Below are 26,796 nucleotides of genomic sequence, written 5' to 3' on the forward strand. Positions count from 1 at the left end.
GTCTTACTCAGATGGAGCCTCAGCTGCTACTCTCTGCCATCAGATCCTAATGGCTTTATTTAAAATTCAAAGGGGAGACTCTGCAATATGACTCTCTTCTCTCATTCAGCCACTCTCATTTTCTTTCTTTCAATACAACAGGGAAAAGGTTGTGCATGAATCTTCTATTTGAAAGTTAATGCGAAGTAAGAGTCGTGATAGTTTTGTATTCTCCAATAATTTTTATTTATTATTATTTTTTAAATGATTAGCTTTTATTTTTGTCTAGAGGGCTTATGTCAGATTTATGAAAATCAGTACAGGTGTTATAATAAAAACACAGAACTTTTTGAAAGCAGTTGACTCACAGACTTGTAGACATCCAAAGTCTCAATAAACATGTGCATCAATGCCTCATTGGGCATTATTAGTTGTAATAACACGGTGACCAAACCAACAAGTACTAAAACTAAAGATATTTTCTTTATATTTATATTTTATTTTTAAAAGCCTTTTTGACGTTTGAGTTTAGTTAACAAAACTGCCTTTTTCACCAGGTTACTATAGTTAACTAAAAAGCATTTTAGTTAGGTCCCAACTTCAATGAATGACTGATTGCTTCCTAAAACTACAGAAAACCAGTGCGTGAAAAGGCTGTGTCCTTGCAGGCTGTTTAGAGAACAAATATGCAGATAGGGCAATAGGATGAACAAATATATCATTATTTAGTTATTAATCAGGATTAACACTTAATCAGGATTGGGTATATTACAAAAATAGTGTCTGACCCAAACATTGCTTTTGTAATATAAGAATGTCAGTTTTATCGTTTTGATCATTGTAACTACAATTTGGAGTATTAATTCTACTTTTCCTATAGACATTAAAGTTAATGTGATGTGATAATTTTGTTCGTACGATGGTGAATTCATCTGATTACAGAATAATCCCACTATTCACGAAAATGTGCTCCTTCTATAATTAAATCTCCCTCTTATTGCTGAACACTAAATTACTAAATAATAATGAAATAAATAATGAATATATAGAATCAGAATCAGAATCAGAATCAGAATGGGGTTTTTGCCAGATGTTGAGGTTTACAACATTAGGAAATTGATGCGGTGCTTCAGTGCAAACAATAAGAATTAAAGTGCTATGTAAAAGAAATATCATGATATACTACATATAAATGGAATAAATATATGATCATAGTAAATATATATATACTATATATGATATATATTATAATAACTTATAATTCATAGTATATATTATATATTTTATATATATCACTAACATTGTGTATTATAATAAGTGTAAAAAAGAAAATAAATACTTGCTGTTAAAGCAGATAAAACGCCAAGAGCCAATCACAATAAGCCATGTTTGGTTGCTAGACAACGAGTGGGCCAATTAGCGTTATGCTTGGAGTGCTTGCGGTGGCGTACACTGTCATTAGGAACGACGGGGCTTAAGGAGACGGTCCGGTGCGCGCTGCATTGGAGAGATACGTGTCAAATTGTATCGTAAGGCAAGTGAGTTTTGTTTCCTCATGATGTAAACATTTAAAACACCAACTGTCGAGGCTACCTAACTTGTTCGTCCGGCTGTGGTAGCCCTCCGGCTTCTGTTTTCGCTGTTCTGCGGTGGTAGCGCTCCCTGGACAACGTTAGTTTAGCGCTGACGGCTGGTGAGAAACCCGAATAACATTTGCTTTATTATGCTTTATTTATTTAATTTCATCGGCAAACCTTAACGTTAGCTAAAATAATGCGTAACTGGACACTTTACTTACCTGGGATTTTTGAGTTTCCAATAATTAGGAACACCGACTGCGCAGTTATGGTGTAATAAATCCTTCATTCAAACGGCCAATATCTTCATTTCCAATTTAAATAACTTTAGAGATGTTTTTAATTTAATATAGCTGCCAATTTTGTAAAGGGATGTAGCTGAACTTTTAATTATATTATATTATATGAAGGAAAGATTTACTACAGAGAGCTTTAGCTTCCATAAACAGTGCGGCTTAGTTTAGTTTCTGCTGTGATCCCATCAAGTTCTCCGGTCTAAAATTTCAGTGACTATTTTATGTTATTTCACCATTACACTGTAAACACATTCTGTCAGGACTCAGTTTGTGAATGGTGACCTAATGAGCTAAAGGTTAGCACTTGTTGAGTAGTCTATATAAGCCGGGCCCATGCTCCTCAGGCTTTGTGGCTGAAGGCTTGCCATCTGTTTCTGCAGACTGATTAAGTATCACTGAAACCAAAGGTAGGTCCCCTAAAAGTCACACTTCTCATATCAGATGGTGATAAGAGGGAAAAATGTCTGAGTAAGAGAAATATTTTTAGGTCTCACTCTGGTACAGTAGCTGATGTCTTGTGAAGCGCTGTAAAAGGATGTTGTATGTTTGAAGTAGTGTCAGTGCACACTGTTTATTTTGTTAGAAGGAAATACTTTCCTCACATATTTTTTTTGATTCATGTTTTTGAACGTGAATGCCTGCAGACAAACAAGCATGTTGTCTGTCTGGGATTAGTCTAATCAGCTGATAAGCACATTGTGATGAGAGGATCTCTTGTGTCCCAAACCGTAACCTGTTAGATACTCAGCCTGCACTGACAATGGTTTGATAACAAAAGCTATATTGTTAGATTTGAAGCTAAACGTTTTAAATAAACGCACTGTGGGGTAACTGCGAGTGCGCTGGATGTTTTCTGTGTAGCTTGTTGCCACTGATAAGTGAATAAATCACTTATCCTCAGACCGTGCTCTCTAGCTTCATGCCTCCATCTCTCACCACTGCCTCCCAAATCCTTGTAATCCAGACGAGTTGAATCGCTGCTGTTAATCTGATCGTCTATTTCAGGAGCAGGCTGCGTAGGTGGATCCCGTGGCAAACGTTGCCTGTCCTGCAAATGCAGTAGATGATCCAGAGACAAAGCCTGAGGTCTGCACTGCAAACATGCCAGAGTCCTCCCTGGGTGAGTTTTGACGTCTTTAAAGGCCACTGAATATATATCAGTGCAGTGTTGTACCTTCAGTTCTGAATGTCGACCTCAGCTTTGCAGTAAAGAACACTTTGATAATTGATAAATATGATTGATAAAAGCCATTTTTAGTGACACCTAATAAATGTATTGTTAGACACCGAATCAGCGTAGAGTAATGTACAATACTTAACAGGCTTCTTTCTTTCTCCACAAGTCAAGGACGGTCGCAGCAGCTCTGTTGAATATGGAGCATCCCCCTTGAGACAGTTTAGCCAATCATCACTGCTGCTGCACAGAAACTCCTACATGCTCAGTACCTTCTGCACAGAGCACAATGTGCAACAATGTCTGTCACACATCAATCAGGTTGGTAGCCTTGCACATTACCACAGCTGTCACTGATGTTAGGTGCCCTATTGAAACGTGTACATGACTGCAGTCTCCTGGGTTTGTCTTGTACCTTTTTTTTTCTCTGCTAAAACAAATTAGCCTTTAAAGAAAATCTTTATTTGAATGAATGTTTTCAGGGACACAAGACAGAGAGAATTTGTGTCAGTCCTCCTTCACACTTTTCCCTTTGCTCTGCCTTTAAAGGAAATATCTTCTCTTGGCCTCCCCCCAGTTTGGACAGAGTCGGGCGACAGCTCAGAGCTGAATATTGTGGCTGTGCTAAATTGCATGTATGACCTGATTCAGCTGCAGCGCCGGGGCCTCAGAACCCTTGAAAGCATGGAAGTGGAGCAGCTTAAATCTAGCAGCAGTATCGATCACCTGCAGCTCACCATCACTCGTCTGAAGGTACACTAGCTCACCTGAAAAACACAGGTAGCATTATCTGTAGTAAAGCAACGTGCTGTTGGTGAATTGGCATTAGAGTTTTGTTTCTTCCTTTTATTTCTGAAAAAACATTGTGATGTGCATCCTTTTGTTAAGCTCTCCAAAACACTTCTGGTCTTTTACTGAGTTCCTGTCCATTGTATTATTTTTTAGGAGCAGCTCGAACTCTCTAAAAGAGAAAACACGGGACTTCTTGAGAGAGAACGGCAGCTGCAGCTGAAAGCAAAAAGTTTGCAGAGCTGTCTGAAGAATGAAAAAGAAGAGGTATTTTTATTAAGTGCTGCCACAGACAGTGTGAGACCAATCTGGCTTTCATGGTCTGGTATTTGGGTTTCAGGAGAAAGGGCGCCAATTTTATTAGAAGTCACAGTTTCTTTTATTCACAATCCCCTAGGTTCAAAAGCTTCAGAACATTATTGCAAGCCGGGCCAGCCAGTACAATCACGAGATGAAAAGGAAGGAAAGAGAATTTAACAAACTGAAGGAACGACTGAATCAGCTGCTGGTTGACAAAAAGGAGAAGAAACAGGGTAAAATCCTCGTTACATCATTCGTTGCATCAATAGTTAATTCAATGTCTTGTGTGTGAGAGGTGAAACTTCTTTCCTTTCAAGTCTCAGAATTTCTTATTTTCCCACATTTGTTCTCCGGGCTCTTCAGCCATTGATGTATTAAACAACATTGGGAGAGCTGATGGGAAGAGAAGCCTTTGGAAAACTGAAAAGACAGAAGCAAAGTAAGTTCACTTCTTTTATATGTCAAATCTGGGTTTTGACTGCAAAGAATCAAGTTAAATTACTAACATTTAACTGTTAGTGTGAAGATTGATTGTATGTGTCAAAGTTATAGAGGTTCAGTCTGATACTGCCTTAGTCACATGATGCTAGAGACTGGGCAAAATGCATATTCTCCAACTAATTCTTGAAGTGCAGTGTTGAGGCACAACCTTTACTCCGAGTGCCAAAATTCTCAGTTTCCAGTTTGTGTTGCTCCTTCCACAGTTTAACTAGCACTCGGTGAGTAGTTGGCAAGTGTTTGCAGACAGCCTGACAGCTACAGTAACCGCGGCTATCTGCTAGTGACCAAATTAATCATAAGGTGGTCTTTGGTGCATCACTGCATACCTCTTTGTGATTATGTTCACCTATTGACCAGCAACCTCCAATAACCACTCGCCTAGAGACACTGGTGTCTAGACCTGTGTGACTAAGAGGACTGGAGAGTGGAAAGTTGGCATTAGAGAAATGACCCCTCTGCTCAATCTTCTTTGTTGCTTGCATAAAATGTTAGTAAGGGTGGCCAGTGGCACTCTGAGAACCCTAGATACATAGGTGAACCTTTGTTGGATCAGAGACACTCCTCTATGTTAGTCGCTATACTTTGGAGCCTCAAACAAGGAGCAGATTAGTGCCTTTGTCAGTTTTCTAGGTCACTCTAATGAACATTTTTGGCAGCATGAACCTCAAACATGGCTGGCACTAATCTTGGATGTTTCCTCTTAAATTGAGCGCAACTGTCTAACTGATAAGAGACCTGTGTTTCTCTTCATAAGGCATGAAGGGGAAATGTATAAGACTCTGCTGAGCGACTATGACGCTCGCCACAGAGAGCTCGTGCTGGAAAATGCAGAGCTGAGGAAAGTGTTGCAGCAGATAAAAAAAGACATGGTGTCCATTCTAAGTTCAAGAAAACCGGCTGCGAAAAGCGACAAACCTGAACACAGTGGCGTACAGGTAGTGTTTGATCACCTTTTGTATACATTTTTTATTTTTCTTTTGCGACTCTTCCGTCACATTTTAAAGCTGCTGATGACATTTCCTCGCAATTTTAAACAATCAGCCTCCTTCTTTGTTTCACTTAGTCGTTCAAAAATGTTTGTTAGATGTGCTACCAGCAGACTGGAAAATGTTTGATTTATTTATTCACTCCAGGCCACATCGGAGGAGGAAGAGGAAGAGGAAGAGGTGTTCGATTCCAGTAAGGAAAGTGTAGAGCTTTATTGCTTTCATGCCCGGGAGAAACTGACCAACAGTATTCGTCTCCAGTGGAGGAGACTTAAGAGCCATGTGGAAAGACTGGACAGCCAGGGTAAAATACTGTGACATCAACGATTCCTCACTAATGCAAATAATTGTTTGAATTATTAACTGAAGCCTCTGCTGTGATTGCTCAAAGAATTAAAAGTCAGTATTCACACATGGACCTGTTATGTTTTTGTCTGTTAAAATCAAGAAATGTTATGAGCTGATTGGAAGCAAAAGATAATGAATGGTTTGAATATTTTATATACAGCGGCTCTGTCACTTTGTGTTTGATGTTTACTTATTGTTCCTTCAGTATTTATAAGACACGTTTATTTGGGCTTTTTGCTTAGCATCCTTGGTTCAGATGGTGGAAAGCAAAAACACTGATGCTGTTCCACAAGAGACTCAGGAGGAAGAGATGGACAGACTAAAGCTGGAGATCCAGCAGTGCAAAGACTTTATTCAAACACAGCAGCAGCTCCTGCAGGTACGGGTGAATTAGCCCTGAGGTTGTGTGGATTTAAAAGCTGAAATTTGCACACACAGAGAGAAAGTGTCTTTAATATTTATCGGTGTTGAGTGAAAGGAAAATACATTTACCAAAAACAGGATCAGAGATGTCTGCTACTTCTCACGTTACTCTGGAATGAACACCTGACTTACTGTTGTTTGTGTTTTGGTTGAAACTCATTTAGTTTTATAAATAATCAATAAATTGTTGATTAATTCATCCACGTTCCTTTCTTTCCTATAGCATCAGGTAAGCTCTGCATGTGATGAGGAAACCGCATCCCTGCTAAGCAATTGCTACATGCTTCAAGAGAAGGAGCGCCTCGGGGACGAGTGGAAGACTCTGGAGGAGCAGAGGAAGATCTTTGAGAGGGAGAGGAAGAACTTTACAGAGGCAGCCATCAGACTGAGCCACGAGGTGATTAAAAACAAATATTAGTTTACATCTTGTGCAAAGTTGTGTGCATATGACAGGTAAGATGCTTGAACTGTTTTTAAAACCTTTTTTTGGGTTCATTTTGCAGAGGAAGGCCTTTGAGGAGGATCGGGCAACATGGCTCAAACACCAGTTTTTAAACTTGAGTCCATTTGCAGACTCAAAGAAAACCCCATTGTTAAAATCTAAAAGTGCCTTTTTGATATGTGAGTCTCTCAGTTTTCTATCAGTTTCCCTAAAATGAAGAGCAGCAGTTGCTTTAGATGGTTTGAAAATGTTACGTAGTAGCAGGAGTTGAAAAAAGGAAAATATATCCAAATAGACTTATGACTAAGTTTCTTTTTAAGTGATGAGTAATTTCCATCAATTCCAGCAGTCATTAAATCGGCCTCTTTTTTCCCAGCAGCTGAAACAGAGGCGGCTGCGACGGTGGCTCCAGAAAAGCTCATCAAATGTCCTTCAGACACAGCCTCCCCCACACCCAGGTGTGTCGCGCTCGCGTCGGCTTCCACCACTGACCTGTGTCGCACGCTTTGCTTTATCCCAGAAAACAGGTGTGGTTGCTTTATGTGTACCACAGTTTCTGAATTAGTAATAAGCATGGCATAATGTACCTGCATGAACTTAATTTGAAGTTTTCCCCTCAATGTGATTGCAGCTCAGTGCAACCAAAGACAAACGGGGAACATGTGGAGGAATCGGGCACGTTTTGTGGAGATGTTTTCGTCCAGCACCAACAGTGGGAGTACAGCGAGGACCACACACTCTCACAGGAGAAGAACAGCTCCATCTGAAGCCAAAAACTCCGTTCACTTGAATCAGACGTATCATTAATGTCCAGTGTTTATGTCTGATGCGTCTGATGGGTGGATGCCAAAGGCCCACAGATGGACTGTAAAATGATTAAACAGCTTAAGAAGGAAAGAGCGTTAAGAGTGACGTTTGCTGGATCTGTATTAATGTACTGCATATAGTATGTAGTTAGTTTACTTATTTATGGTACTGTAAATCATGAATTGGCATATCTTACATTTAGATGCTGCTGATGCAATATGTGACAATATGTGACTGAGTAAATCAAATCAAGTATGCCGGCTCTGTTTACAACACTGAGAATGTGACTGGGTGACAGCTCGTTTTTCCAGTAAATGTTGCTGTTAGGTTTGTAACAGGTAGTTTATCTGCTGCTTTGAATAGGAAGAATGTAACATCTTGCACAATTTACATATTATGTAGGAGATAGTGACTTTAGACCACTGTGACGTTAATATGATTTGTCATGAAACAATTTGTTTCTTTAATGTCACTTTTCTTTTAGGAGCTTTGTGTTGACAGGTGGCCGTTATTTTCCTCTCAAATGTTAAATGACATGTTCATGTTCACGCTCATTATAGTTTTGACTTCTATCGGGGAAGTAATCACTGATTTTTTTTAATCATCACTGCCTCTCCTGGTTCCCATTCCTCTGTGGTGGACTGAGACTGTAAAGCAAAATGCACTATAAGAAGAATACCATGGCACCAATAATTATAGCCATTCAATGGGTGTGTTTATTAAGAGGTAAAATAAAACACTTTATCTATATGAATAGAATACACTTGGTTTTGTATACTAAACACGGCATCATTCATTAATGTGTGTTTCAATGTTCTTCCTTTGCACAAAATGAGTGCATACAAAACTTCTGTTGACTTTAGGGCATCACTATGTGTGTGTTTCTGAATCACTAGTTCATTCGAAGTCAACAGTAGAGGTGGACGGATTGATCCAAATAGCTTCGATACCAATGCTGGTATTGGTATCAGATCAATACTTTGTTTCTATCCTCTTAAGTTCAATTTCATTCATAGCCTAAAGCACATTTAAGCAACAGAAGTTGACCCAAAGCTCTTTGGAAACAGGCATATTTACATTCCATGTCCAAAAAAATCTTTCAAATTACACAAAAAGCTGAAAGGTGTGTTTTAGTGGCTTAAGTAATTATTGTGCAAAGTAAAAATCACAGTAGAAGTCTTTAAAAGGCGTTCAGAATTTGCAAAATGATTGTGATGTATCTAATAAATGATAACGCACTGCTCTTCTCTACATAAGCTGCCTTTATCGGTGTTTGGATCGATACCAAAATTTGGAGAATTACACAGCACTTGTCATCTGGCATGTGCAAATTAATTGCAGTCACCACACTGTATAAGGGAAGCATTTATGTGGATGATATCACAGAAAGCAGGGAGGTGGATGGAGAATATGGATCACTTATTTAAGCCAGAAGGAAAACTGGCAATTACTGAATTTATATGGGTGCGTTCAGCTTCACACTTTATTTCACAGATGATCTCATTTCTATTGTCTCTGTGTTACAATAAATGTAATAAACAGTCTTATTCGGTACAGATTTTCCTTTTGAAATTCGCCAGAGTTCATTTTTAGCTCAGTAAGTTTATCTGGAGATTCACTTTATTTAAAATAACATTCAAAACATACATGTAATGTCTGAGACTGACAGTGCTGTTGTTAAGCACACTGAGCTGTGCAGGTGCAGGCGAGGTGACTCTCCGTAGTTTCCATCAGGTCCACGCTCTTATACATGCTGGAGGGGCTGGAACCTGCGGACGTGAAGGGAGCAAAAATAATTAGAAACTCCGTGTTTTTCTCCACGATGTTGCATTTTTAATCTTTGTAGACTCACCAGCTGGAAGGCAGTGGAAGCCAACAGTGACGCTGGTGGTGCGCACAGGGAAGCACCCAGGCATGCAGCGCAGTACAGGGTCGACAGAGTAGCACTTGGAGTTCTGAGCTTGCATGTTTCCCTGCTTCTCCAGCTGCACCGATTCATGCCTCATACGGCACTCTGTAACACAGCAGGGATTTTAGGGTTCCTGATAGATTCAGTATATTTTTCTTTAGAAGACTTGCCATGGTTACATCAGATATCTTTGTCTTACCAGTGGCGTCTCTGCAGTTCTCAGCTGGCAGAATCCAAGAATGAGCAAAGCTCACTGCTGTCGTGGCTATCCATCCAGTGGGTGTGCGATACTCCTGCATGGTCTCCCCGTCGGCCTTTCCGCAGAGCCCACAAGTCTTCCCCTTCATCCAGTCCACAACTTTAATCTGCGTCATAGGATCACGTGATTGATCAGACGTCAATTTTAACTGAATTTCCATCTCGCTTGGTCTTTTTCGTTTTTCCTTTTAAGCTCATAACCAAAGTTATCAGTTTTGCTTTTACCTTCCATGACTTCTTGTCAAAGTAGACTTCATGAAGACCATAGCTAGCTGCATACACAGAGATGCCTTCGCCACTTTGTTTGATCTGGATGTCAGCTGTAAGACAAAAAGGTTCCATGATTACTCTCGTTTTTTCAACACAAAGATCTGGGATAAAATTTGATCGTAGGTTTGATGGTAGTTTGCAAAATCCGATTCAAAGGTTTTAGACTGCATAGAAACCTCGGGGATAATGATAGGGCAGGTTGCTCGTGAGTATTTCCAGCCCGTTCACATCCACAGTCACACTGGTTCTCCTCTGATAGAGGTCAATGTCTCTGCACGGGAAGAAATAAAAAGACTCAGTTTTGTCAAAAACCAGAGTTTCTTTCGTGTTTTTAATGAAATCTTACATGTGAGCAATTTTCACACTGATCTGCTTGTGTTCAGTGCGATCCTTCCTCAGTAGAACGATGAATTTCAGCTCGTCTGTGCCGTCCTGTGCCAGAACCTGATAGCAGTTTGAGGGCATCTCGTTCTTTAATTTCTCGTTGTTGAATGTGGTCACTGTATTGCCGGTGAAGCTACATTCAGCTGAGGAGGGGAAAAAACGTACATTTTTAAATTAAATGATGTGTCAGAAAAGGACACAGCCTGTCCACGTTTAAATGACAGGCACGAGCCATTACCTGCGCCAGCCGCAGCTAACAAGTGCTTGACCTTTCCGGAGACGTCACCGAAGGGAGTAAGATCTTTGATCTCGTTACTTGGCAGAGTGATGGGAAGATGCAAAGCCCGCTTATGAACAGTGCTCTGTAAACAGAATAATTATTGTGAGAAAAATCAAAACATATGATTTTGAAACAACAACTTTGCTGTTCGTACTCTCGGTGTTTTCCAAATCAGGTCGATGATCTTGTCAGATACTACAGCCACAGTAAGCGAGAGCTGCTTGTCGCTGTTTCTGTCCTTTTCCTGAATCAAGCCGGCTGGCATGTGAGCAGAAATGTACTTATACATCCTGCAAAGGAATTTACAGATATCAGATGGTTTCATATTGTCTGTATGACATGCATGACAGTGTCTGTGAAGTTTCATACGTCTTTGCACAATGCTTGAGATCAGACGGTAACCGATTCCAGTCCACCTTCAACCGAGCTGCAGGGTTTCGACCGACAAGACCAGTTTCCGCTGTAATCGCGGTGTCATATTGGTTGCATTCTGCTCCCCAGTTCATTTTAGCCTAGAAAGAACAAATCGAAATGACAAATGGCAGAAAGGTTTAGGTTCGTTTGTTTCGTGCTATGCTTAGTTCAACATCCAAAAATAAGGCGGACAATGTCTCACTTTGACTTTGTGCATGCTCAACATGGCTCCATCAGCACAGAGCCTCCAGTTGTTATCAGGAACAATGTCATCTAGAATGATCTGAAGTCTGCTGGTGGTTTTGTCCATGTAAGCAATGAACTGGTATCCCTGCTTCTTCTTGTCAGCTTTAACAGCACGGAAGATCATGCCAAACACGGCAGCTTGACTGTCAAGGAACCGCTTCTGTGGGGACAACTATTCATGTGAGTACATCCATAAAATCCCTCGCCGGAAAGAAGATTTGACGGGATTTGACCTTATGTTGGATAGCGTCCAAGCTTGATCCACTGCTTCTGCTTCTGAAAACCTCTGACGATGTGGCTTTAGAGGTGTGATGCTACAAGAATGCCATATAGTGCCATGCAAAAGACAACACAAGTTACCACCTGTGCAAACTGTACAATGTGCAGTATTGTCATACTTCAAACATGGTGTAAATGGGTTCTCACTGGAGTCTTGTGGCCCTTGTGGTTTTTCTTGTGCTTCTCTTTGTGCTTCTCTTTGTGCTTCTCTTTGTGATTCTCCTTCGATTTGTGGCGATGACTCGCAGGTTGCTATGAAGAAACATTTTGTCAGCAACCACAGTGGCCATATATACTCAGATAACTATGAGATTTCAAATCAATTAAAACTATAGATAGAAAACAGAATATTAATAAAATGCTGACTTATACAATATAAATATTCAAACACTAGTAGTGACAGCTCAAGCGGCTCTTTGTCTGAATATAATACAGCATGTTTACCTTTCTGTGGTGCACACTGTAGTGAGAAGAGCTTGAACTAAGACTGAAGAGCGACGCAAAGCTCGATGCAAAGCTGGACTTGGAAGTACTGACAGAGGTGGAGAAGCTGAAGCTGCTGCTTCTTTTGCTTGTGCTGCTGCTGCTTCTACTTATGCTGCTGCTTCTACTACTACTGATACTGCTGCTTCTACTACTGCTACTACTACTACTACTGCTGCTGCTACTACTGCTGCTACTACTGCTACTACTTATGCTTCTGCTGCTTCTACTACTACTGCTACTGCTGCTGCTACTGCTGCTGCTACTCCTGCTACTACTACTTCTACTACTACTGCTACTACTACTACTGCTGCTGCTGTAACGTCTTTTCACCAACTGGACTTGTTGAGCAGTTGCATCAATGGTCTTCCTGCTAGAATGGGATGAAGAGCTGGAGTTAGAGGAAGAGGAGCTGCCAGGAAGGCGAGAGCTCCTGGAACTGGAGGACGACGAGGAGGAGGACGTGGTGCTATTCTTCTGGGTAGAGGCCAGGATTTTGTGGAGCTTCATTAAGACTGGTGTTTCCTCGGGGATTTCTTCTTCTCTAAGGGTGATGTGTTTGATGATCTTCTGTGCAGCCTTACTTCCAAGTTGAACCTCTAATTCCAGTCTCTCAGCAGCTTCACCTTCGACTGAAAGCATCATCAGTTAATGCGGTTAGCAGCTAATTTCTGCACTGTGTCACTAGAGAAAGCACTTTTCTAAGTTCTTACTTGGTATGACAGAAAAAACAGCAGAGTGCTTTCCAGCCAGTTTATACACTGCAGCATCCCCCATGTGAGCAGTGGCAATCTTGAGACAGGCCTTGAGTCCAGCGTTAACAGTCTGAGCGCAGTACTTCTTCTTACTCTTCACCATTTTAGATTTGATGTGCATGCCAGCTTTCTGACGTTGAGAAATGAACTCTGCGGATCTCGACTATGAGGAGAAAGTATGTAAATTACATAAAAAAGACACAATATTTTTTTATATCTCTAAAACGGTTTTAAATTCACCTCATTAGCAGCATCAGAAGAAGTGTTGTTCGATATAAGAATCTGTCTTGGGTTGGCAGGGATCACAGGAGTGATACTTTCTCCCGAAACAGGATTTCTTACCACAGCAAAAGTCTCAACCCTGTTGAAGAGAAGCAAGGATGAACCGTAATCATCAGTGCAAAGGTAAAAGGATCTCAGAAGCGATGTTTAAGAATATGTAATAAATTAAAGACGTCATGGCTTACTCCACAGCGGTAATGTTTTCAGGCACTGAAACAGGAAGAGCTGTGAAGTTTAAGTAGCCCTCATTGATGTTAAATGTGACTTCAGTTTTGGCAGGTGCGATGGAGTAGAGTTTGGCTCTTGATACCATGACAGCCTGCAGTATGGCAGTGTTTATCCCGAACACAGCAAATGTGTTCACAGCCGCACTAGAAGAGGAGGACAGTTGAACATTATATTACATTTGTTGGTAACACGTCATAATACAGCCGGCGCCCAAGAGGTTAATTCCCTTAGAAATAAGTGGAATTTCCTTATATTATACCTGAAATTACAATATAATTATATTTACCAACAAATACCCAGAGGTAGACACAGTTGCATAAGGGTAATAATTTAAGTTTTTTACAAGAAAATAATAATTACACTGTTAGTAATTTTACATTATGCACACGTACCTTTAATCTGCATGTAACTTCAGGTATTTTAGAGGAATGGAGACATAAATCATGCAAATTATAATGTGAGTAATTTTAAATAGTACAGAAATACCTGCATCACTCAGGTCGCTTACACACAGACTCTATTCAGACCTTTTCTTTGCACTACTTCCAACCTGTTTGCAACTATTTTGTTCTCTAACGTGCGCCTTTCCCTTATTTTTGTATATATCCCTCTTGATTGTATATATTCCTGCTGTACACTATTTATATTTTATTTCGGCACAAATAGTGTGGAGCATCTGCAATTTTGTTGTACATGTACAATGACAATAAATGACTCTTCTATTCTATTCTATTCTATTCTATTCTATTCTATTCTATTCTAATATCTTTAAATATTGCTTAAGAAAATTCAAGTAGTGCGTATCTTTGAGTATTTTACAGGAAAAGAGACACAAATTGTACCTTAATTTTTTTCATTTTAAGAAAACAAGGAAATTCATGGATAAGTAACTTTAAGTAGTATGCAAGTAGTTATAAGTATTGTGTTTCCAGGAAAAGACAAATTGTACTGTAAGCAATTTAAACAGTACAGAAGTAGCAATAGACGTGAGTAAGCAGTGTGTAACTTTGGTTATTTTGCAAGAAAAGAGACACAAATTACACTGAAAGTCATTTTAAATAGTACATGAAGAGTTTTGAGTAATGCATAAGTAATTTTAAGTAGTGCGTAACTTCAGGTATTTTACAGAAACTGAGGCACAAACACAAAATTAAGCCATTTTCAGTGGGGAGCTTCCCCATCTCACACTGCAGGTAGAATTAAACCCTTAGTTATGTGCTGTATTATAAAGTATTAGCCATTTACTATTGTAGCGACAGCTATTGCCCCACCTTGGTGTGACCTTGGTTGTAATGTATATGTCTGCCTTGAGAAGGTATCTGAGATAAAAGTCTTCTGGCAGAGCTGGAGTTGTCGTGACTTTGACTAAGAAAACAGAACAGAAAAGTTACTTTTCTGCACATTGTTATGATATTTCCACATTAATTTATTAAAAGAACGTTTGCAACTTCTTCTTTCTTTGAAAGAAGTTTAAGAAAATGCTCAAAACTTTTAAAGAAGTTTTGGTGTTGAAAGAAATATTAGGTCGTTAAGTAATATTCACTCACTTTGACCACGAACAGCAGCCACAGCAGCAGTGTACAGACCGAGCTCCATGGGGAAACCAGCTATAGTAGGCATGATACGTCTCACCTCATTAGCCAGCAGAGGCTTAACAAAGCGCCAAGTAGGACCAGACTGCAGAGCCTTGAAAACATCTCTACCAAACGTGTCAGCATCGTTATTGCCAAGGATGAGCTGCAGGGGAAGAATATTTTATAAATATTGCGTCTTGCAAAATCGTGATTAAACTGATCTTTAGGTTGATGGGTTGTTTATTTAAATCGTACATTAAAGGTGTTGCCAAACCAGTTTTTGTCAAAGTCAACAAAGGCAACTTCTTGTCCAAAACACTTGACGTAGATGGAAGTCAGGGGTTTGCTGTTGGGTGCAGACTTCCAGTGAGAGAGCTGTAGAGAGAGAGATGCAGTCCAGCTGATCACTAGTCTTCTGTTTCATTTTGCAGATAGCAGATAAGATGTCCCTGTCGTTCTTGTAACTTTATGGTGTTGCTTACAGCCTTAATGACATGTTTCATCCTGGTGACCCTGTCAGCACTATCAAAAACTGCTGGGTTTTTCAGAAAAGCCTCCTGTAGTCCCCCAGTTCTTACTCCCACCTAGAAAAAAAAAGACAAGTAACTTTCAGGTTAGTTATTAAATATCTGGACTGATTTTGGTTTCCTTTACCTCCAGAATGTCAGCAGCAGCTCCAGCAAAGAAAGCCTTGATCCTAGACGTAATAGATTTGGGCATGATGGTGGCAGCATCATTGATGTAGTAAGCAGTCGCAGCAGCACCAAGCATAAAGGGACCTAACAGAGAGTTTAATGAGATGCAGTTAAACATTATTAAATCGAAAATAAAGATCCAGGTTAGTTAAACCAGCCACGGCGATTCTCACTGTTATAGACGTCGACATGGATGGCTTTGCTGAAACGTGAGCTCAGTTTGTCCAGGTTTGGGCCCAACATTCTCAGGCCAGCTTTGCATGCTGCAGCACTGCAGTGATAACATGAAAGAGCTCACTGCAGGATGGATCAAATCACAGAGATTTATCCGATTGTGACGAAGGATTAGAAAGCACTCTTACACTGAGGCATAAATAACGCTGGTGCTCCAAGTCAGGGACTTCATGTGGGAGTAGGTGAAGCTTGCTACTTGCAAATTTGTATCTGTCTTCACAATATGAACAACAGCTGACACCAAACTCATTGAAGGTTTTGTCTCAAAGAGCACCATGCACGCAAGCATGCGGATCTCTGCATGAAGAGTCTTGTCCCCGTAGAGCTGAAAGGCTAAATACTGGACCTAATGTATGAGAGAACGCAGACTCAGTGTGGAGCTTTGTGCAAAACTAGAATGATCAGGAAATCTCTGCGTTGATAATTCACCGTTTTAGGCTCCTTTTTGGCGATGTTCCTCAAGGCCATCATGGCTTCAGCATGAACTCTCACTGGCAGTGATGAACCTAATTTACTATGTAGGGGCAGCATCTTTGTGATTGTCTTGAGACTAGAAGGATGCGCAGCATTTCCCAAAGCCTTCACAAACAGGATGATGTCCTCTGTGTTTCCATCTTTCAGAGCCTGTGCAAGAAGGTCTTGAATGGGCTGCAAGAGCAAATAAGGAAGTAAATCACCCGTTCTCTCATTCTTAAATGTGTACGTGACTCTAAGGCAGCATGTAAGGTCAATGTTATATTACCTGTATGAGCTCAGCAGGACAGGAAGTCCTCTCATAGCAGTGTTTGTAAATCATGGTACCGTAGCCAAGGAATACAATCTGGCGCAGAACTGGGTTTCTCACGATGCTGCTTTCCTTTGATAGGCTCTAAAACATCACACGGAGTTAAGAGTATCAGAGTTAATGCAAAAACGTCCCTTCTTACTCTGGACAAAATAACTTGACTTCACTAGATATGTTGAGATTTACCGACCTCGATGACCTCAATGGCCTCGGTGGTTGCTGTCACCATGTGAAACGAAGTAATCAAAGCCTGAACGGCTTCAAACACAGTTATGGTTTCTGCTAGGTATTTCTCTTTGATAAATCTCAGAGCATCAGGATTTCCCACAGCAGGAATGGTGTCCATGATCCATTTTCTGAAACAATAAAAAGGAAGTTTGCCAAATTGTGCAAATATCTTTACATGATGTTTTAAACATTTAATCAGTGAAATCACCTGTGGGCAGAACTCCCTGAGTGTTTGCTCCAGAGGTTCTCCAGAGTTTCATTGGAGGCTGCACGGAGGAGTTGAACAAACTTCAAAAATTCCAGAGGTGCATCTTCATGAACTTTTCCTACAGCCTGTTTGACCAGGTGATTCAGAGTGTCCTCGAGCTAATGACACAGGGGTAAACAGGATATCACCGAGCACGGCACAGACTTTTAATTCATGTCTTAGGAATAATCTCTTAATTACGACAATACCTGAGACTCTATGTCGTTGATATTGAGGAGCAGAATGGGTAACTGAAGAAGCTCAGTGGAGAATTGATATGTGAGATTTCCACGGTGTGAATACTGAGCCAGGGGTGGTGGTGTAGTGGGTGCATAAGGGGGTGTTTGAACCTCAAGGAGCATCAAGGATTGCCTTGAATGTGGAAAGAAAAGTTCATTTACGTTCTTTGAATCAATTTTTGTATTCACAGTTGTTATGGACATACTTGGTCTCCATATGGGCAGCTCCATGCTGCTCGCTGAAAGGTGAGAACTGGATCAGCTCATGGACCGATGCCTCCTTGATCTGGATGCCATTATCGAGTGGTTTCATGATGTAACTGTATGATGAAACTCCTTTCAGGTTTTTAGTGTCCTGTAAGAACAAAGCTGTTGCTTGTCATGCATCCCACCACTTTCACAGATGTTTCCTGATATAAAATGTGTAAAACCTACCTCCTGGCACTTTCCACATTTCTCTGTGTATGCTAACCCCATGTCTTTAGTTATTCTTTCTTGACAGTGGTTCATATCTCTGGTCTTTCTCAGATAGACACGTTCAGCCTCTGTGTCCTCAGTGATGGAGTAAAGTGTCTTGCACACACCCTGAGTTCCAGCCTATAGAGCAGCACACATATTCAGTAGGGAGATTCAACTTCTTGTCACACACAGGTTTATAAAGATCTTTCACCAACCTCCTGCAACTCGTAGACATTTTGTGTCTTTTTGATGTTGAGCTGAAAGACATTCAGGATACCTCTGTAGATGTTAAGCACTGTTGTTGAGACGGTTTCAGGGGCGAAGACTTTTCCCACAGCACCATTGACATACTCAAACTTAATGGGAGTCGTGAGCTCAGCTTGGAGGGCTGAAGTCAGCTCAGTTGCTGGGATAAAAGGATCCTCAGGCCAAATTCCACTATACTCCTGGAGCTCAGGTTCCTCAAGCTTTCATATAAGAGTAAGGTTTAATTCAATTAGTATACATGTAAAAGGTAAATGACTGCAGCTTGTGCAGGATTTTGATCTTTACCTTGATGAAGTATGTGTTCTGATCTATAGCATTGATGCTAACTTTGCTGCTGATATTTAGTCCAGCTCTCGCTGAACCTTTCTCTAGCAGGCCCGCCAGGAGCAGCGCCTCATACTTGTACACGTAGGTTTTACCAGCTTCAAAAACAGGATCTGGAAGAAGTCAGTGAATGTAATTTATATGACTCATTTGTGAAATTATATCAACTATAAACTCTAAACCAGGCCTACAGTTTATGTTTCACAATGAACACAGTATTAAACTTACCTTGATGTTGAAGATCACCAGCTGTAAGAAAATAAGAAAGAAATCAGTAATACAGCGAGTAAAATCTGAAACTATTACAACATTTGAAAACATAGTTTGCATTTTGTTTTACAAATTAAAACCAGAGGTAAAAGGAAAGCAGTGCACTGTAAATGTTAAAGGCCGAACATTGTGATTATACAAACCACTAATTCAACCTGAAATCTCTTAAGCATGTTTCAGAACTGAGCCAGACAGAGACTCAAAGCACAATGAGATTTAGAAAAATCTGTTGAAAAAAAGAAAACACACAAAAAAAGAATCTGAATCCACAAACAATGCCAAAACATATGAATGGGCTTGAATATGCTTTTCAGCAGTGTTTATATGTTATGATTTATATTTACTGTGCAAATTACTGCATGTTCGCTCCAAAGACTCTGCTCTGAAATTTCATTATAATTGTGTACAATAAGACTTCTATTTTAATTCAGATAATGAAGTAGTAAAGATGAGCAACTAAACCAAATGATATGCAAAGTTTTGCTGGAAATGGAAATTTGAATGTCTTTGAATGTTGTGGTGGAATTTTCTGTTAATAAAGTCTGCAACAAGGTCAGCTGTGGTCAAGCCGCTTTATTTACTGCATGCAGGAGAGCAAACGCACATCACACATCACAGTTCTACAGTCATGAAAGCTTCGTCCTTGAGACGTCACAGGTCTCTTTTATACCCTCACGCACAAAACCCTGCATCTTTTCAGTTACAACTATTTTTCATCCCACCCGACTGTTGCTGGGCAGGAAAGACTTCCCACTACCTATGCTCCAGGAAGCACCTGGACTGGTCTTCTTGGGAATTTTGTCCTTCTACACCTTAACAGTCAGTAGATACATAGTGAACCATCGTTAAGCATAGCTAAGCAGTTACACCTGGTCATATTGAAACACACACATCCTTCATCTAAGAAACAAAAGGTTATACAAAATCCTACAGTGACTAAACACCTGAATCGAAATGTGAGGATAAACTAGAATTTTCCCCATTACAAAGTCACACTGTACAAAACTTAGCGGTTCTTTGTGAGTAGAGTCTACAGTAGCTGACAAACTGACCCATTTTAAACTGATCTTGATCATTTGAATTGATTTTAGTTCTTAAAGTGAGCTAAAATGCTTTTTCATTTCTAGTTCTAGGTTTTAGCTCCCTGCTTACAAGAAAAGTTGAACTGCTGGGTCTGTATATATTAAAATTCACATAAAGCACCAAATATGTAACAAACATGTTTTCTGTTACATATGCCTAAAAATGAAAACCTTTTTTTAAAAGAGGCATAAACCCACTACCAATTTATAACAAGTACATAACTATAATTTGTCTTTACCTACATTCAACTCAATTCAAATGTTATTTACATTTCACCAAATCACAACAACAGTTGCTTCAAGGTGCTTTTTATTGTTGGGTAAAGACCCTACATTACACTGACATTACCATTCAACGCATAATCAATAAAACTCCAAATATGAAATCAGCATTATTTTTGAACATATTTATAAAATAGCAAAGTTTTGCACAAACATCATCACTCACCCACAACGGCCAGAATCAGGGCGAGCACGAGCGCTCTCATTGCTGACAGGGTGGTGCTGGTCTGCAGAGACAGGCAGCCTTTTAAAGGGAAATTTGTGCTGACAAATTGCACGAAGGTATGATTCAAACCCCTGGACATTTGATCATTGCACTCATATATCAGTGGATGAAAAGTCAGGGTCACCTGCCCTTGTTCTCTTCAAATATGGCAGGCTAAGTCCTGACGTGATGTGTAGAAATTTTCATTGCGTTTCATTCGAAAGCAAAACTGAAAAATAGAATTTTTTTTCACAACAATCTTATTTTGTTGCAGTGTATTTGCTGATGTGTTTATCTTTTCATTTTTTTCCTGACATATAACTAATCTCCCTTTATCCAAAAGACTTTTTGCTATATAAGAATAGCAAAAAGGTTCATTAAAAATAAGGTTTCACTGACATTTTCAGTTGTTTACATACATGTCAAGTGTTTGCTTAAATATTATTTGTCTCATAAAATCAAGACAGTGCCACTGATTTATTTATTTTTTTAATGTTGTAACATTTGTGGCATCTCTCCATCAACTTATTCAAATGTGGTTTCAAAGTTCAGATAAAGGGTCAGCGTGACTATTGCTGTTTGCTCACTTTATTTGTTGTGGTCAGACTGTGAAGGCTGTGACATTTTAGCAGATCTGCCTGCTCTGCTTTTATCTGCTGTCATGTTCTGACACCGTTTATTTATTTTTGCTTAATTTCTGCTTGTTGCTTTGACTCTGTCCATTTTTCTGCCAAATATTATGATTTATGTGACGGTTGCTTAAGTAAAATTTACTTTGTTTCCATGTTGTTTTGTTTAGCTTTTTACTTATGCTTCTAAATGTTCCCTTTAAAAAATATGAAATGTTGTGAAATATTAGACAGGACCAAAGACTATAAGATTCAATAAGATCACTATATCATACTTTTAATTGACTCAAATTGAGCAAATTCAGCTGATTATAAATGCAAAGTATGGGGTCACCCCCTTTGCTCACCTTGCAGATCTCATCCCTTATTCCCAGTTTGAGTTTTTAATGGCTTGATCCAGTCTCAGGGCCCATGCTGGATGTCATTCCTTGCTCTCCACCCACCCTCCCCACCCACCCACCCACTCTGTAGCTGTCACTAGCAAATCAGACCAAAAAACAAAAAAACTAATCACATGACTTGTAAAACAGATTGATGATCAGAATGATTAACAGAGCTCAAGTTTCCCAACTGCAGTATGAATGAATTATATTCTAACTTCCTATAAACTTGACAGTGTAACATTACTGAATACTACATAATATTTTAACCATGGTAAGTACATGGCTGTGTCTCAGGCTTCTCATCAAGAGCCCACTTTCCAAATCCCATCTCATTTTATTAACAATGCCTTTTTTGCAATTCATGACAAAATTTATAACTTTTGAAGCGTTGAGTGTTAGAAAAACTTGAATATCAGAATGATTTACCTTCTTTGTTAGGTATACTGATGTTGGTTTTTTAATTTATCCTTCCAGAAATTAGATGTGGGTATGGATGAGTTAGTGGTTAGTCAGAGATAAGCGCTGTTACCGTTGGTTTTGGGAATGAGCAGGGTAGAAAGTCGCAATTTTTGCAGCTCCTTGTTCCATTGTTATTGTTGGGACTTGGCATAGCTCTAGTTTAGTAAATCTTACTGTGGTCAATTCAAATTATACAGTATATTTATGTTGTTGACTATTTAGAGTTATGCAAATATCGTATTAAATAATTCATTTGGTTTATGATTTAGGGATTTTTAGATGGATAAAATTGTTAACAACTGGAAGTATTCCCCCTTTTCTTTCTTTCTGAGGGCAAAACGTGTTTGTTGTATGAAATTACCGCTTTCTTATGCGCCCTACGGTTGATTTTGGTTTTTAATTAATTGTATTTGGGTGCATTGTTTGGTTTGGTGTTGTTTTTTTTTGTGGTTGTGAGGGGGAGTCGCTGGTTTTGTTCAACTTTTTATGTAGAATAGGCTGCCTAGTAATAGCCTGGGGGTGCCTCTCTGTGCTGCGTGGTGTAATGGGAGATGGGAGTACCAGAGTACAGAGCACCTGTTTTTGTTGCGGGAAGATATTTGTAAAAACAGCCACTTTATTGGGACGGGGTTTTCTTTCCTGATTGGTGGATTTAAATTAGGCAGCTCTCTCTCTGTGTGTGTGTGTGTGTGTGTGAGTGTGTGGTGTTTTTGGTGTTCGTTTGTGCTGTGTGTTGTGTGTGTGTGTGTGTGTGTGTGTGTGTGTGTGTGTGTGTGTGTTGTTTAGCGTTTCTTTTTTTAATTTGGGAGAAGATGAGTGGGTTGTTCTCCTTGCCGCCTTTTTTATTCGTGCGCAGCATGTCGTGATTATTTGCGGTAGGATTTAGCAATTGAATATAAGTTGACCTGGTTGAAACCTGGAATTAGAGGCCAATGTTTGTGTTTTGTTGGTGTTTGTGTTTATCTTGTTTTCTTTTTGCTATTTGTTGGTCTTATCCTTTTTTTTGTCTCGTTTTATTTTCTTTCGTGTTTGTTTTTTTTTGTGACCTATTTTTGGGCTGGTTTTACTTCTTGTGCTTGTCGGTGTGTGGGGTTTTTGGTGGTTTTTTTTTTTTGTTTTTTTTTTTTGTTTGTGTTGGGTTGTTTTTTTTTTTTTTTTTTTTTTTTGTTTTTTTTTTTTTTTTGTTTTTTTTTTTGTGTTTGTGTGTTTGTGTGTGTGTGTGTGTGTGTGTGTGTGTGTTTGTGTCGTTGTTGTAGTATTGGGTTGTTTGAGTTTTGCATCGTTTTGATGGTTTGCGGTTGGTTCTTCTTCCGATTGGGTCAAAGTTCTTTTCGGGACAGGTTTTGTTGTTTGAGGGTGTGGTGTCTTTCGGATATATCTACTTTTTTTTGCCCTGGTGTCTTAGGTGTTTTTTGTCTGTGTGGTGGGTGTGTGTTCTTCTTTGGACATTGTCGTGTTGTGGTAGTTATGTGGGGTTTATGCTGGGGCTGCGTTTTTTGAGTTACTTGTTGTGGATAAATGAAAAAATTATTGGATTATTTATAAACGAGACTTTGAGGTGGTTTGACTTTTGCTCTGTTGGAGGGTTTTTCCTCTTGCCTGATTGACCGAACAATTGAATTAACACATCGTGTTCTGTTGGGTTGCGTTTGTTCAATTGTCGGGACTCGGCTTGCATCGCTATTCTAATGTTGTATCTTTAGGCGTACACTTGTTTATTACGCCCATTTCACGTTATTGAGGCAGATAACTGTATTATTTGCAGTCGGAAAAAGTCTATCTATATTAGGCTACATAACTTATGAATAAGCAGAAAATAGTATGATTGCGAATATGTAATATGATATTACTCTACTTACAAATTATGGACGAGGCATAAAGGTTGATTTAGATAAACACAATAATGCATCAGAGGTGAACTTCTAAGGCCAAAGATCACTCAAGACAGGGCTCTAAATGCTCCAATTTCAAGTTCATTCTAGTCTATAGCGACATATTTCTAATTTGTTTCTTTAAACCTCCTTACGCTTACTGACATTTCGCGCCGCTTAGTTGCTCGAAAACTATACTGAATAGTTGGTTAACTACATTTACATTATAGACTGGGTCGCTCTTCAAATTGGGATTCTCCACTTTTAATTGTAATTCGCACTGCGGGTTAGGTCATTATTCGGCTACGATAAAAGTTTGTTTGGTTGCTTGTGTGTGAAAATAGTGAATTTGTGTTTGTCAGGTCGCAAGACAGGGCGTATACACGGCAACGCTGCTGTGCTGCTCGGAGCACGTACTGCTGATGGCGTTAACACGACACTTTTTAACGTACACATCCACACACACACACATCATCAGCCACACACAAGATGTGTGTGTAGGACTGGACCGATTCGTTTTGGTTCACACCAACAGAGAGAGAGATCTTGCCGTTTATGTTAAATCCACCAATCATGAGTGGCTGTTTATTTGTTCTTTTCCGGGCAAAAACAGGGCTTGCTGTGCTGTCCTGACATTTACACACGGCTATGGCACGAGATGGCACGAGGGTATTATCTGCAGCCCTATTGGTTTCTCATAGGTGACGACTCCCGTTCCGGTCAACCAGGGAATGACCATTTAACTGTCCTCATCCGTAGGGGCTAAGAGCGGGTCGATCTCTCTACAGCCAGTTTTGTTTCTAGAAAAGATGGGGAATCTTCCCATTGTGTTAACATTGTTATCATCATATCAAATCTATGAATTATGTTAAATTTGTATATATGCATGCTGTTTATCTACTATACATGGCACTGAACTGTCCATTTAAATGAGTAGAGCCGATTATTTTGCAAAAAACACACCTTTGAAATAAGCCATGATCTTTTGCTCCATCTCAAACAAACTGCTTTCATTACTACTAATCTCTTCTACTGGCGAACTTGTAGGTTATGGGGGTAGTATCGATCTCAGGTTCTTATGTCTACCGTGATGGATTAGTTGACCCAGCCACCCGGCGCTGTGACCGAATCATGGCAAGATTTTCAGGCGTCTCTTGTGTGGGAATTCCGAACCATAAAAAGTTTTATGACCGAGAGAAGAAAAGTGGGCCTTCGATGTTTTTGTGTTGTTTCCCAGTTTGAAGTTTCTGAAGAGAAATCTGACTGAAGGGTACAAACTTTTTTTTCCCTTACCTACTCCCTCCCTTCATATAACATAACGCCTTCAAATTCACAATTTCTTAACAGAACGGTATAATTAGGTGAGAAACAGAAATTCGTTATGTTCTAAAGTTTGTGAGCGTCGAGGGAGTGGTCATTAGAAAGGATATATGCAGCGCGGGAAAGAAGATGTGCCTCTATGTCTTATACCAGGTCGATCCATCGTTTTATACACGGGCAGTAGGCCCAGATTTTTCGTGATTTCTCGATTTTCCGAGGAATCTTTCCTTTCTTCAATTAGTGCAGTCCAAAATCCGAAGTCGATGAGTTTTGCTCTAAGAGCCAGCTCTCTGATGGATTGCTGTGGTTCTCATACTTTGGATGTAGTTTGGCAGTGTTTCTTGAGACAGTGTTTGTGTTGGTTGAGGAGATTTTCCTGCCAACTAATTCTATAAATACCAACAATATAGTGAATTTCCTGAAGCTCAGCTGGGTAAAAAGCTAACCTACGTTTTGATGTTATAGCATTTTGTGGAGTTGAGTGAACAATTGAGAACCAAAAGTAAGTTTGGTAAGTTCCGGATCAATGAGAAGTGCTTTAGGTACGTTGTGCATAACTGTTTCTTTCCCGGGCTGTTTTGGGTCGCGATACATTGGCAACGGTGGACACTACTTCCGCATCAACACACCCTTGCCAGTGAGTCGATCACTGGAGCCAAGAGCACTGTTCTAGCGACAGGCCCTGAACACACATTATTTGTGGAACCACTGCACACAGATTCGGACCATAGCTACTCTTAGAGCTTTTGTGCAATCTCTTTCCGGCATTGGGCCAGCTAAGGAGAGCCTGAAAAATCACAATTTTGCAACTAAAACTTTAAGAGGCATAAAAGTAAAACAGTGAAAGATTTGAAAAAGCTGAATCATACACTGAATAGCCCAATAATTTGTGAACATTTTAAAGTTTGAATGGTTGTTCTAGGTGAAAGTATGAGGAAGTAGTTAAGTTTCAAAAACAAGCAAATTTAGCAGAATTTTGCAGAAGTTTTCCATTCATTTCAATGGGACAAATTAAAGGAAAAAAGCTGAATATTTTAAAAAGTATAATAGCAAAAAATAGCAAAAATCATAGCAGAATTAGCAGAAATAGCAGAATAGTTTAAAATTTGAACGGCTGAAAATCGGCTGAAAATTGTGGATAGTAGTTGCCAGGACGAAAAAAGCGAGCAACTATGAATAATAATAAGAATAAATGACATGCGAACAATGAGTGTGGATGCTTAAAGCATCCACACAATAAAGAATAAAGAGAAACAGGAACTCAATAGTGTGGATGCTTAAAGCATCCACACAATAATAATAATAATAATAATAATAATAATAATAATAATAATAATTAAAATTATTTATTAGATATATGGAATTTATATAGGCGCCTTTCACAATGCCACTACTTCATTCTCTTCATTCACACACTGTGTAGCCACAGCTGCCCTGGGGCAGACTGACAGAAGCCACCGGCTGCCATATCGCGCCATCGCAGGGTAAAGTGTCTTTCTCAAAGGACAAAACGACCAGGTACAGAGAGCCCAGGGATCGAACCGGTGACCTTCCGGTTACAGATACGCTTCCTTCCCAACCCCCTGAGTTTTTCCTTTCCAGTCACCTTTCTCACTCACTATGTATTAATAGACCTCTCTGCATTGAATCATATCTGTTATTAACCTCTGTCTCTCTTCCACAGCATGTCTTTATCCTGTCTTCCTTCTCTCACCCCAACCGGTCGCAGCAGATGGCCGCCCCTCCCTGAGCCTGGTTCTGCCGGAGGTTTCTTCCTGTTAAAAGGGAGTTTTTCCTTCCCACTGTCGCCAAAGTGCTGCTCATAGGGGGTCAT

General features: G+C 39.7%; 2 protein-coding genes across 5 annotated transcripts; one reads left to right on the plus strand and one right to left on the minus strand.

The window, feature by feature from the left end:
- The first annotated feature begins 1,388 nt into the window (after positions 1-1,388).
- On the plus strand, positions 1,389-8,372 carry LOC102303835 (afadin- and alpha-actinin-binding protein). 4 transcript variants are annotated; one of them, XM_014333906.2, is made up of 14 exons: positions 1,389-1,517; positions 2,858-2,972; positions 3,196-3,347; positions 3,576-3,779; positions 3,972-4,082; positions 4,213-4,348; positions 4,479-4,554; positions 5,371-5,551; positions 5,750-5,906; positions 6,193-6,329; positions 6,597-6,770; positions 6,877-6,994; positions 7,192-7,342; positions 7,447-8,372. In XM_014333906.2, exons 2-14 carry the CDS (start codon positions 2,954-2,956, stop codon positions 7,580-7,582), a joined length of 1,752 nt encoding a protein of 583 aa, XP_014189392.1. In that variant the 5' UTR covers positions 1,389-1,517; positions 2,858-2,953; the 3' UTR covers positions 7,583-8,372. The 4 variants fall into 4 exon arrangements, with proteins under 4 accessions (XP_014189392.1, XP_042078237.1, XP_042078244.1 ...); XM_042222303.1 differs by having other exon boundaries at positions 1,389-1,513; XM_042222310.1 differs by having other exon boundaries at positions 1,389-1,513; positions 7,195-7,342.
- A 719-nt stretch (positions 8,373-9,091) lies between these two features.
- On the minus strand, positions 9,092-20,322 carry LOC102303527 (vitellogenin-like). The gene is made up of 34 exons (XM_005923420.3): positions 20,262-20,322; positions 18,690-18,710; positions 18,423-18,574; positions 18,086-18,337; positions 17,847-18,008; positions 17,618-17,766; positions 17,382-17,544; positions 17,134-17,291; positions 16,888-17,053; positions 16,656-16,781; positions 16,343-16,561; positions 16,042-16,259; positions 15,853-15,950; positions 15,639-15,763; positions 15,467-15,568; positions 15,240-15,359; positions 14,958-15,147; positions 14,682-14,775; positions 13,368-13,553; positions 13,141-13,261; positions 12,859-13,063; positions 12,107-12,777; positions 11,810-11,914; positions 11,617-11,697; positions 11,340-11,543; positions 11,093-11,235; positions 10,878-11,013; positions 10,682-10,805; positions 10,406-10,586; positions 10,236-10,330; positions 10,015-10,109; positions 9,731-9,896; positions 9,475-9,636; positions 9,092-9,391 (listed from the first exon to the last, which is right to left on the minus strand). The coding sequence occupies exons 1-34, from the start codon at positions 20,299-20,301 to the stop codon at positions 9,300-9,302; spliced, it is 5,322 nt and encodes a 1,773-aa protein (XP_005923482.1). The 5' UTR covers positions 20,302-20,322; the 3' UTR covers positions 9,092-9,299.
- Between the last annotated feature and the right edge of the window lie 6,474 nt (positions 20,323-26,796).

This window comes from Haplochromis burtoni, unplaced genomic scaffold (assembly GCF_018398535.1).
Source record: "Haplochromis burtoni strain Fernald_Lab_line unplaced genomic scaffold, NCSU_Asbu1 Contig_5, whole genome shotgun sequence".
In the NCBI taxonomy this organism is placed as follows: domain Eukaryota; kingdom Metazoa; phylum Chordata; class Actinopteri; order Cichliformes; family Cichlidae; genus Haplochromis; species Haplochromis burtoni.

Excerpts from the sequence above, each read along its gene's own strand:
- LOC102303835 (XM_014333906.2), top strand. Across the intron at positions 4,083-4,212 it reads TGAAGAATGAAAAAGAAGAG|GTTCAAAAGCTTCAGAACAT; the intron begins GTATTTTTATTA and ends ACAATCCCCTAG. Across the intron at positions 7,343-7,446 it reads TGCTTTATCCCAGAAAACAG|CTCAGTGCAACCAAAGACAA; the intron begins GTGTGGTTGCTT and ends ATGTGATTGCAG.
- LOC102303527 (XM_005923420.3), bottom strand. The coding sequence starts at position 20,301 with ATGAGAGCGCTCGTGCTCGCCCTGATTCTGGCCGTTGTGG. Across the intron at positions 17,054-17,133 it reads TCAGGGAGTTCTGCCCACAG|AAAATGGATCATGGACACCA; the intron begins GTGATTTCACTG and ends TTATTGTTTCAG. Across the intron at positions 15,360-15,466 it reads TGAAACATGTCATTAAGGCT|CTCTCTCACTGGAAGTCTGC; the intron begins GTAAGCAACACC and ends CTCTCTCTACAG.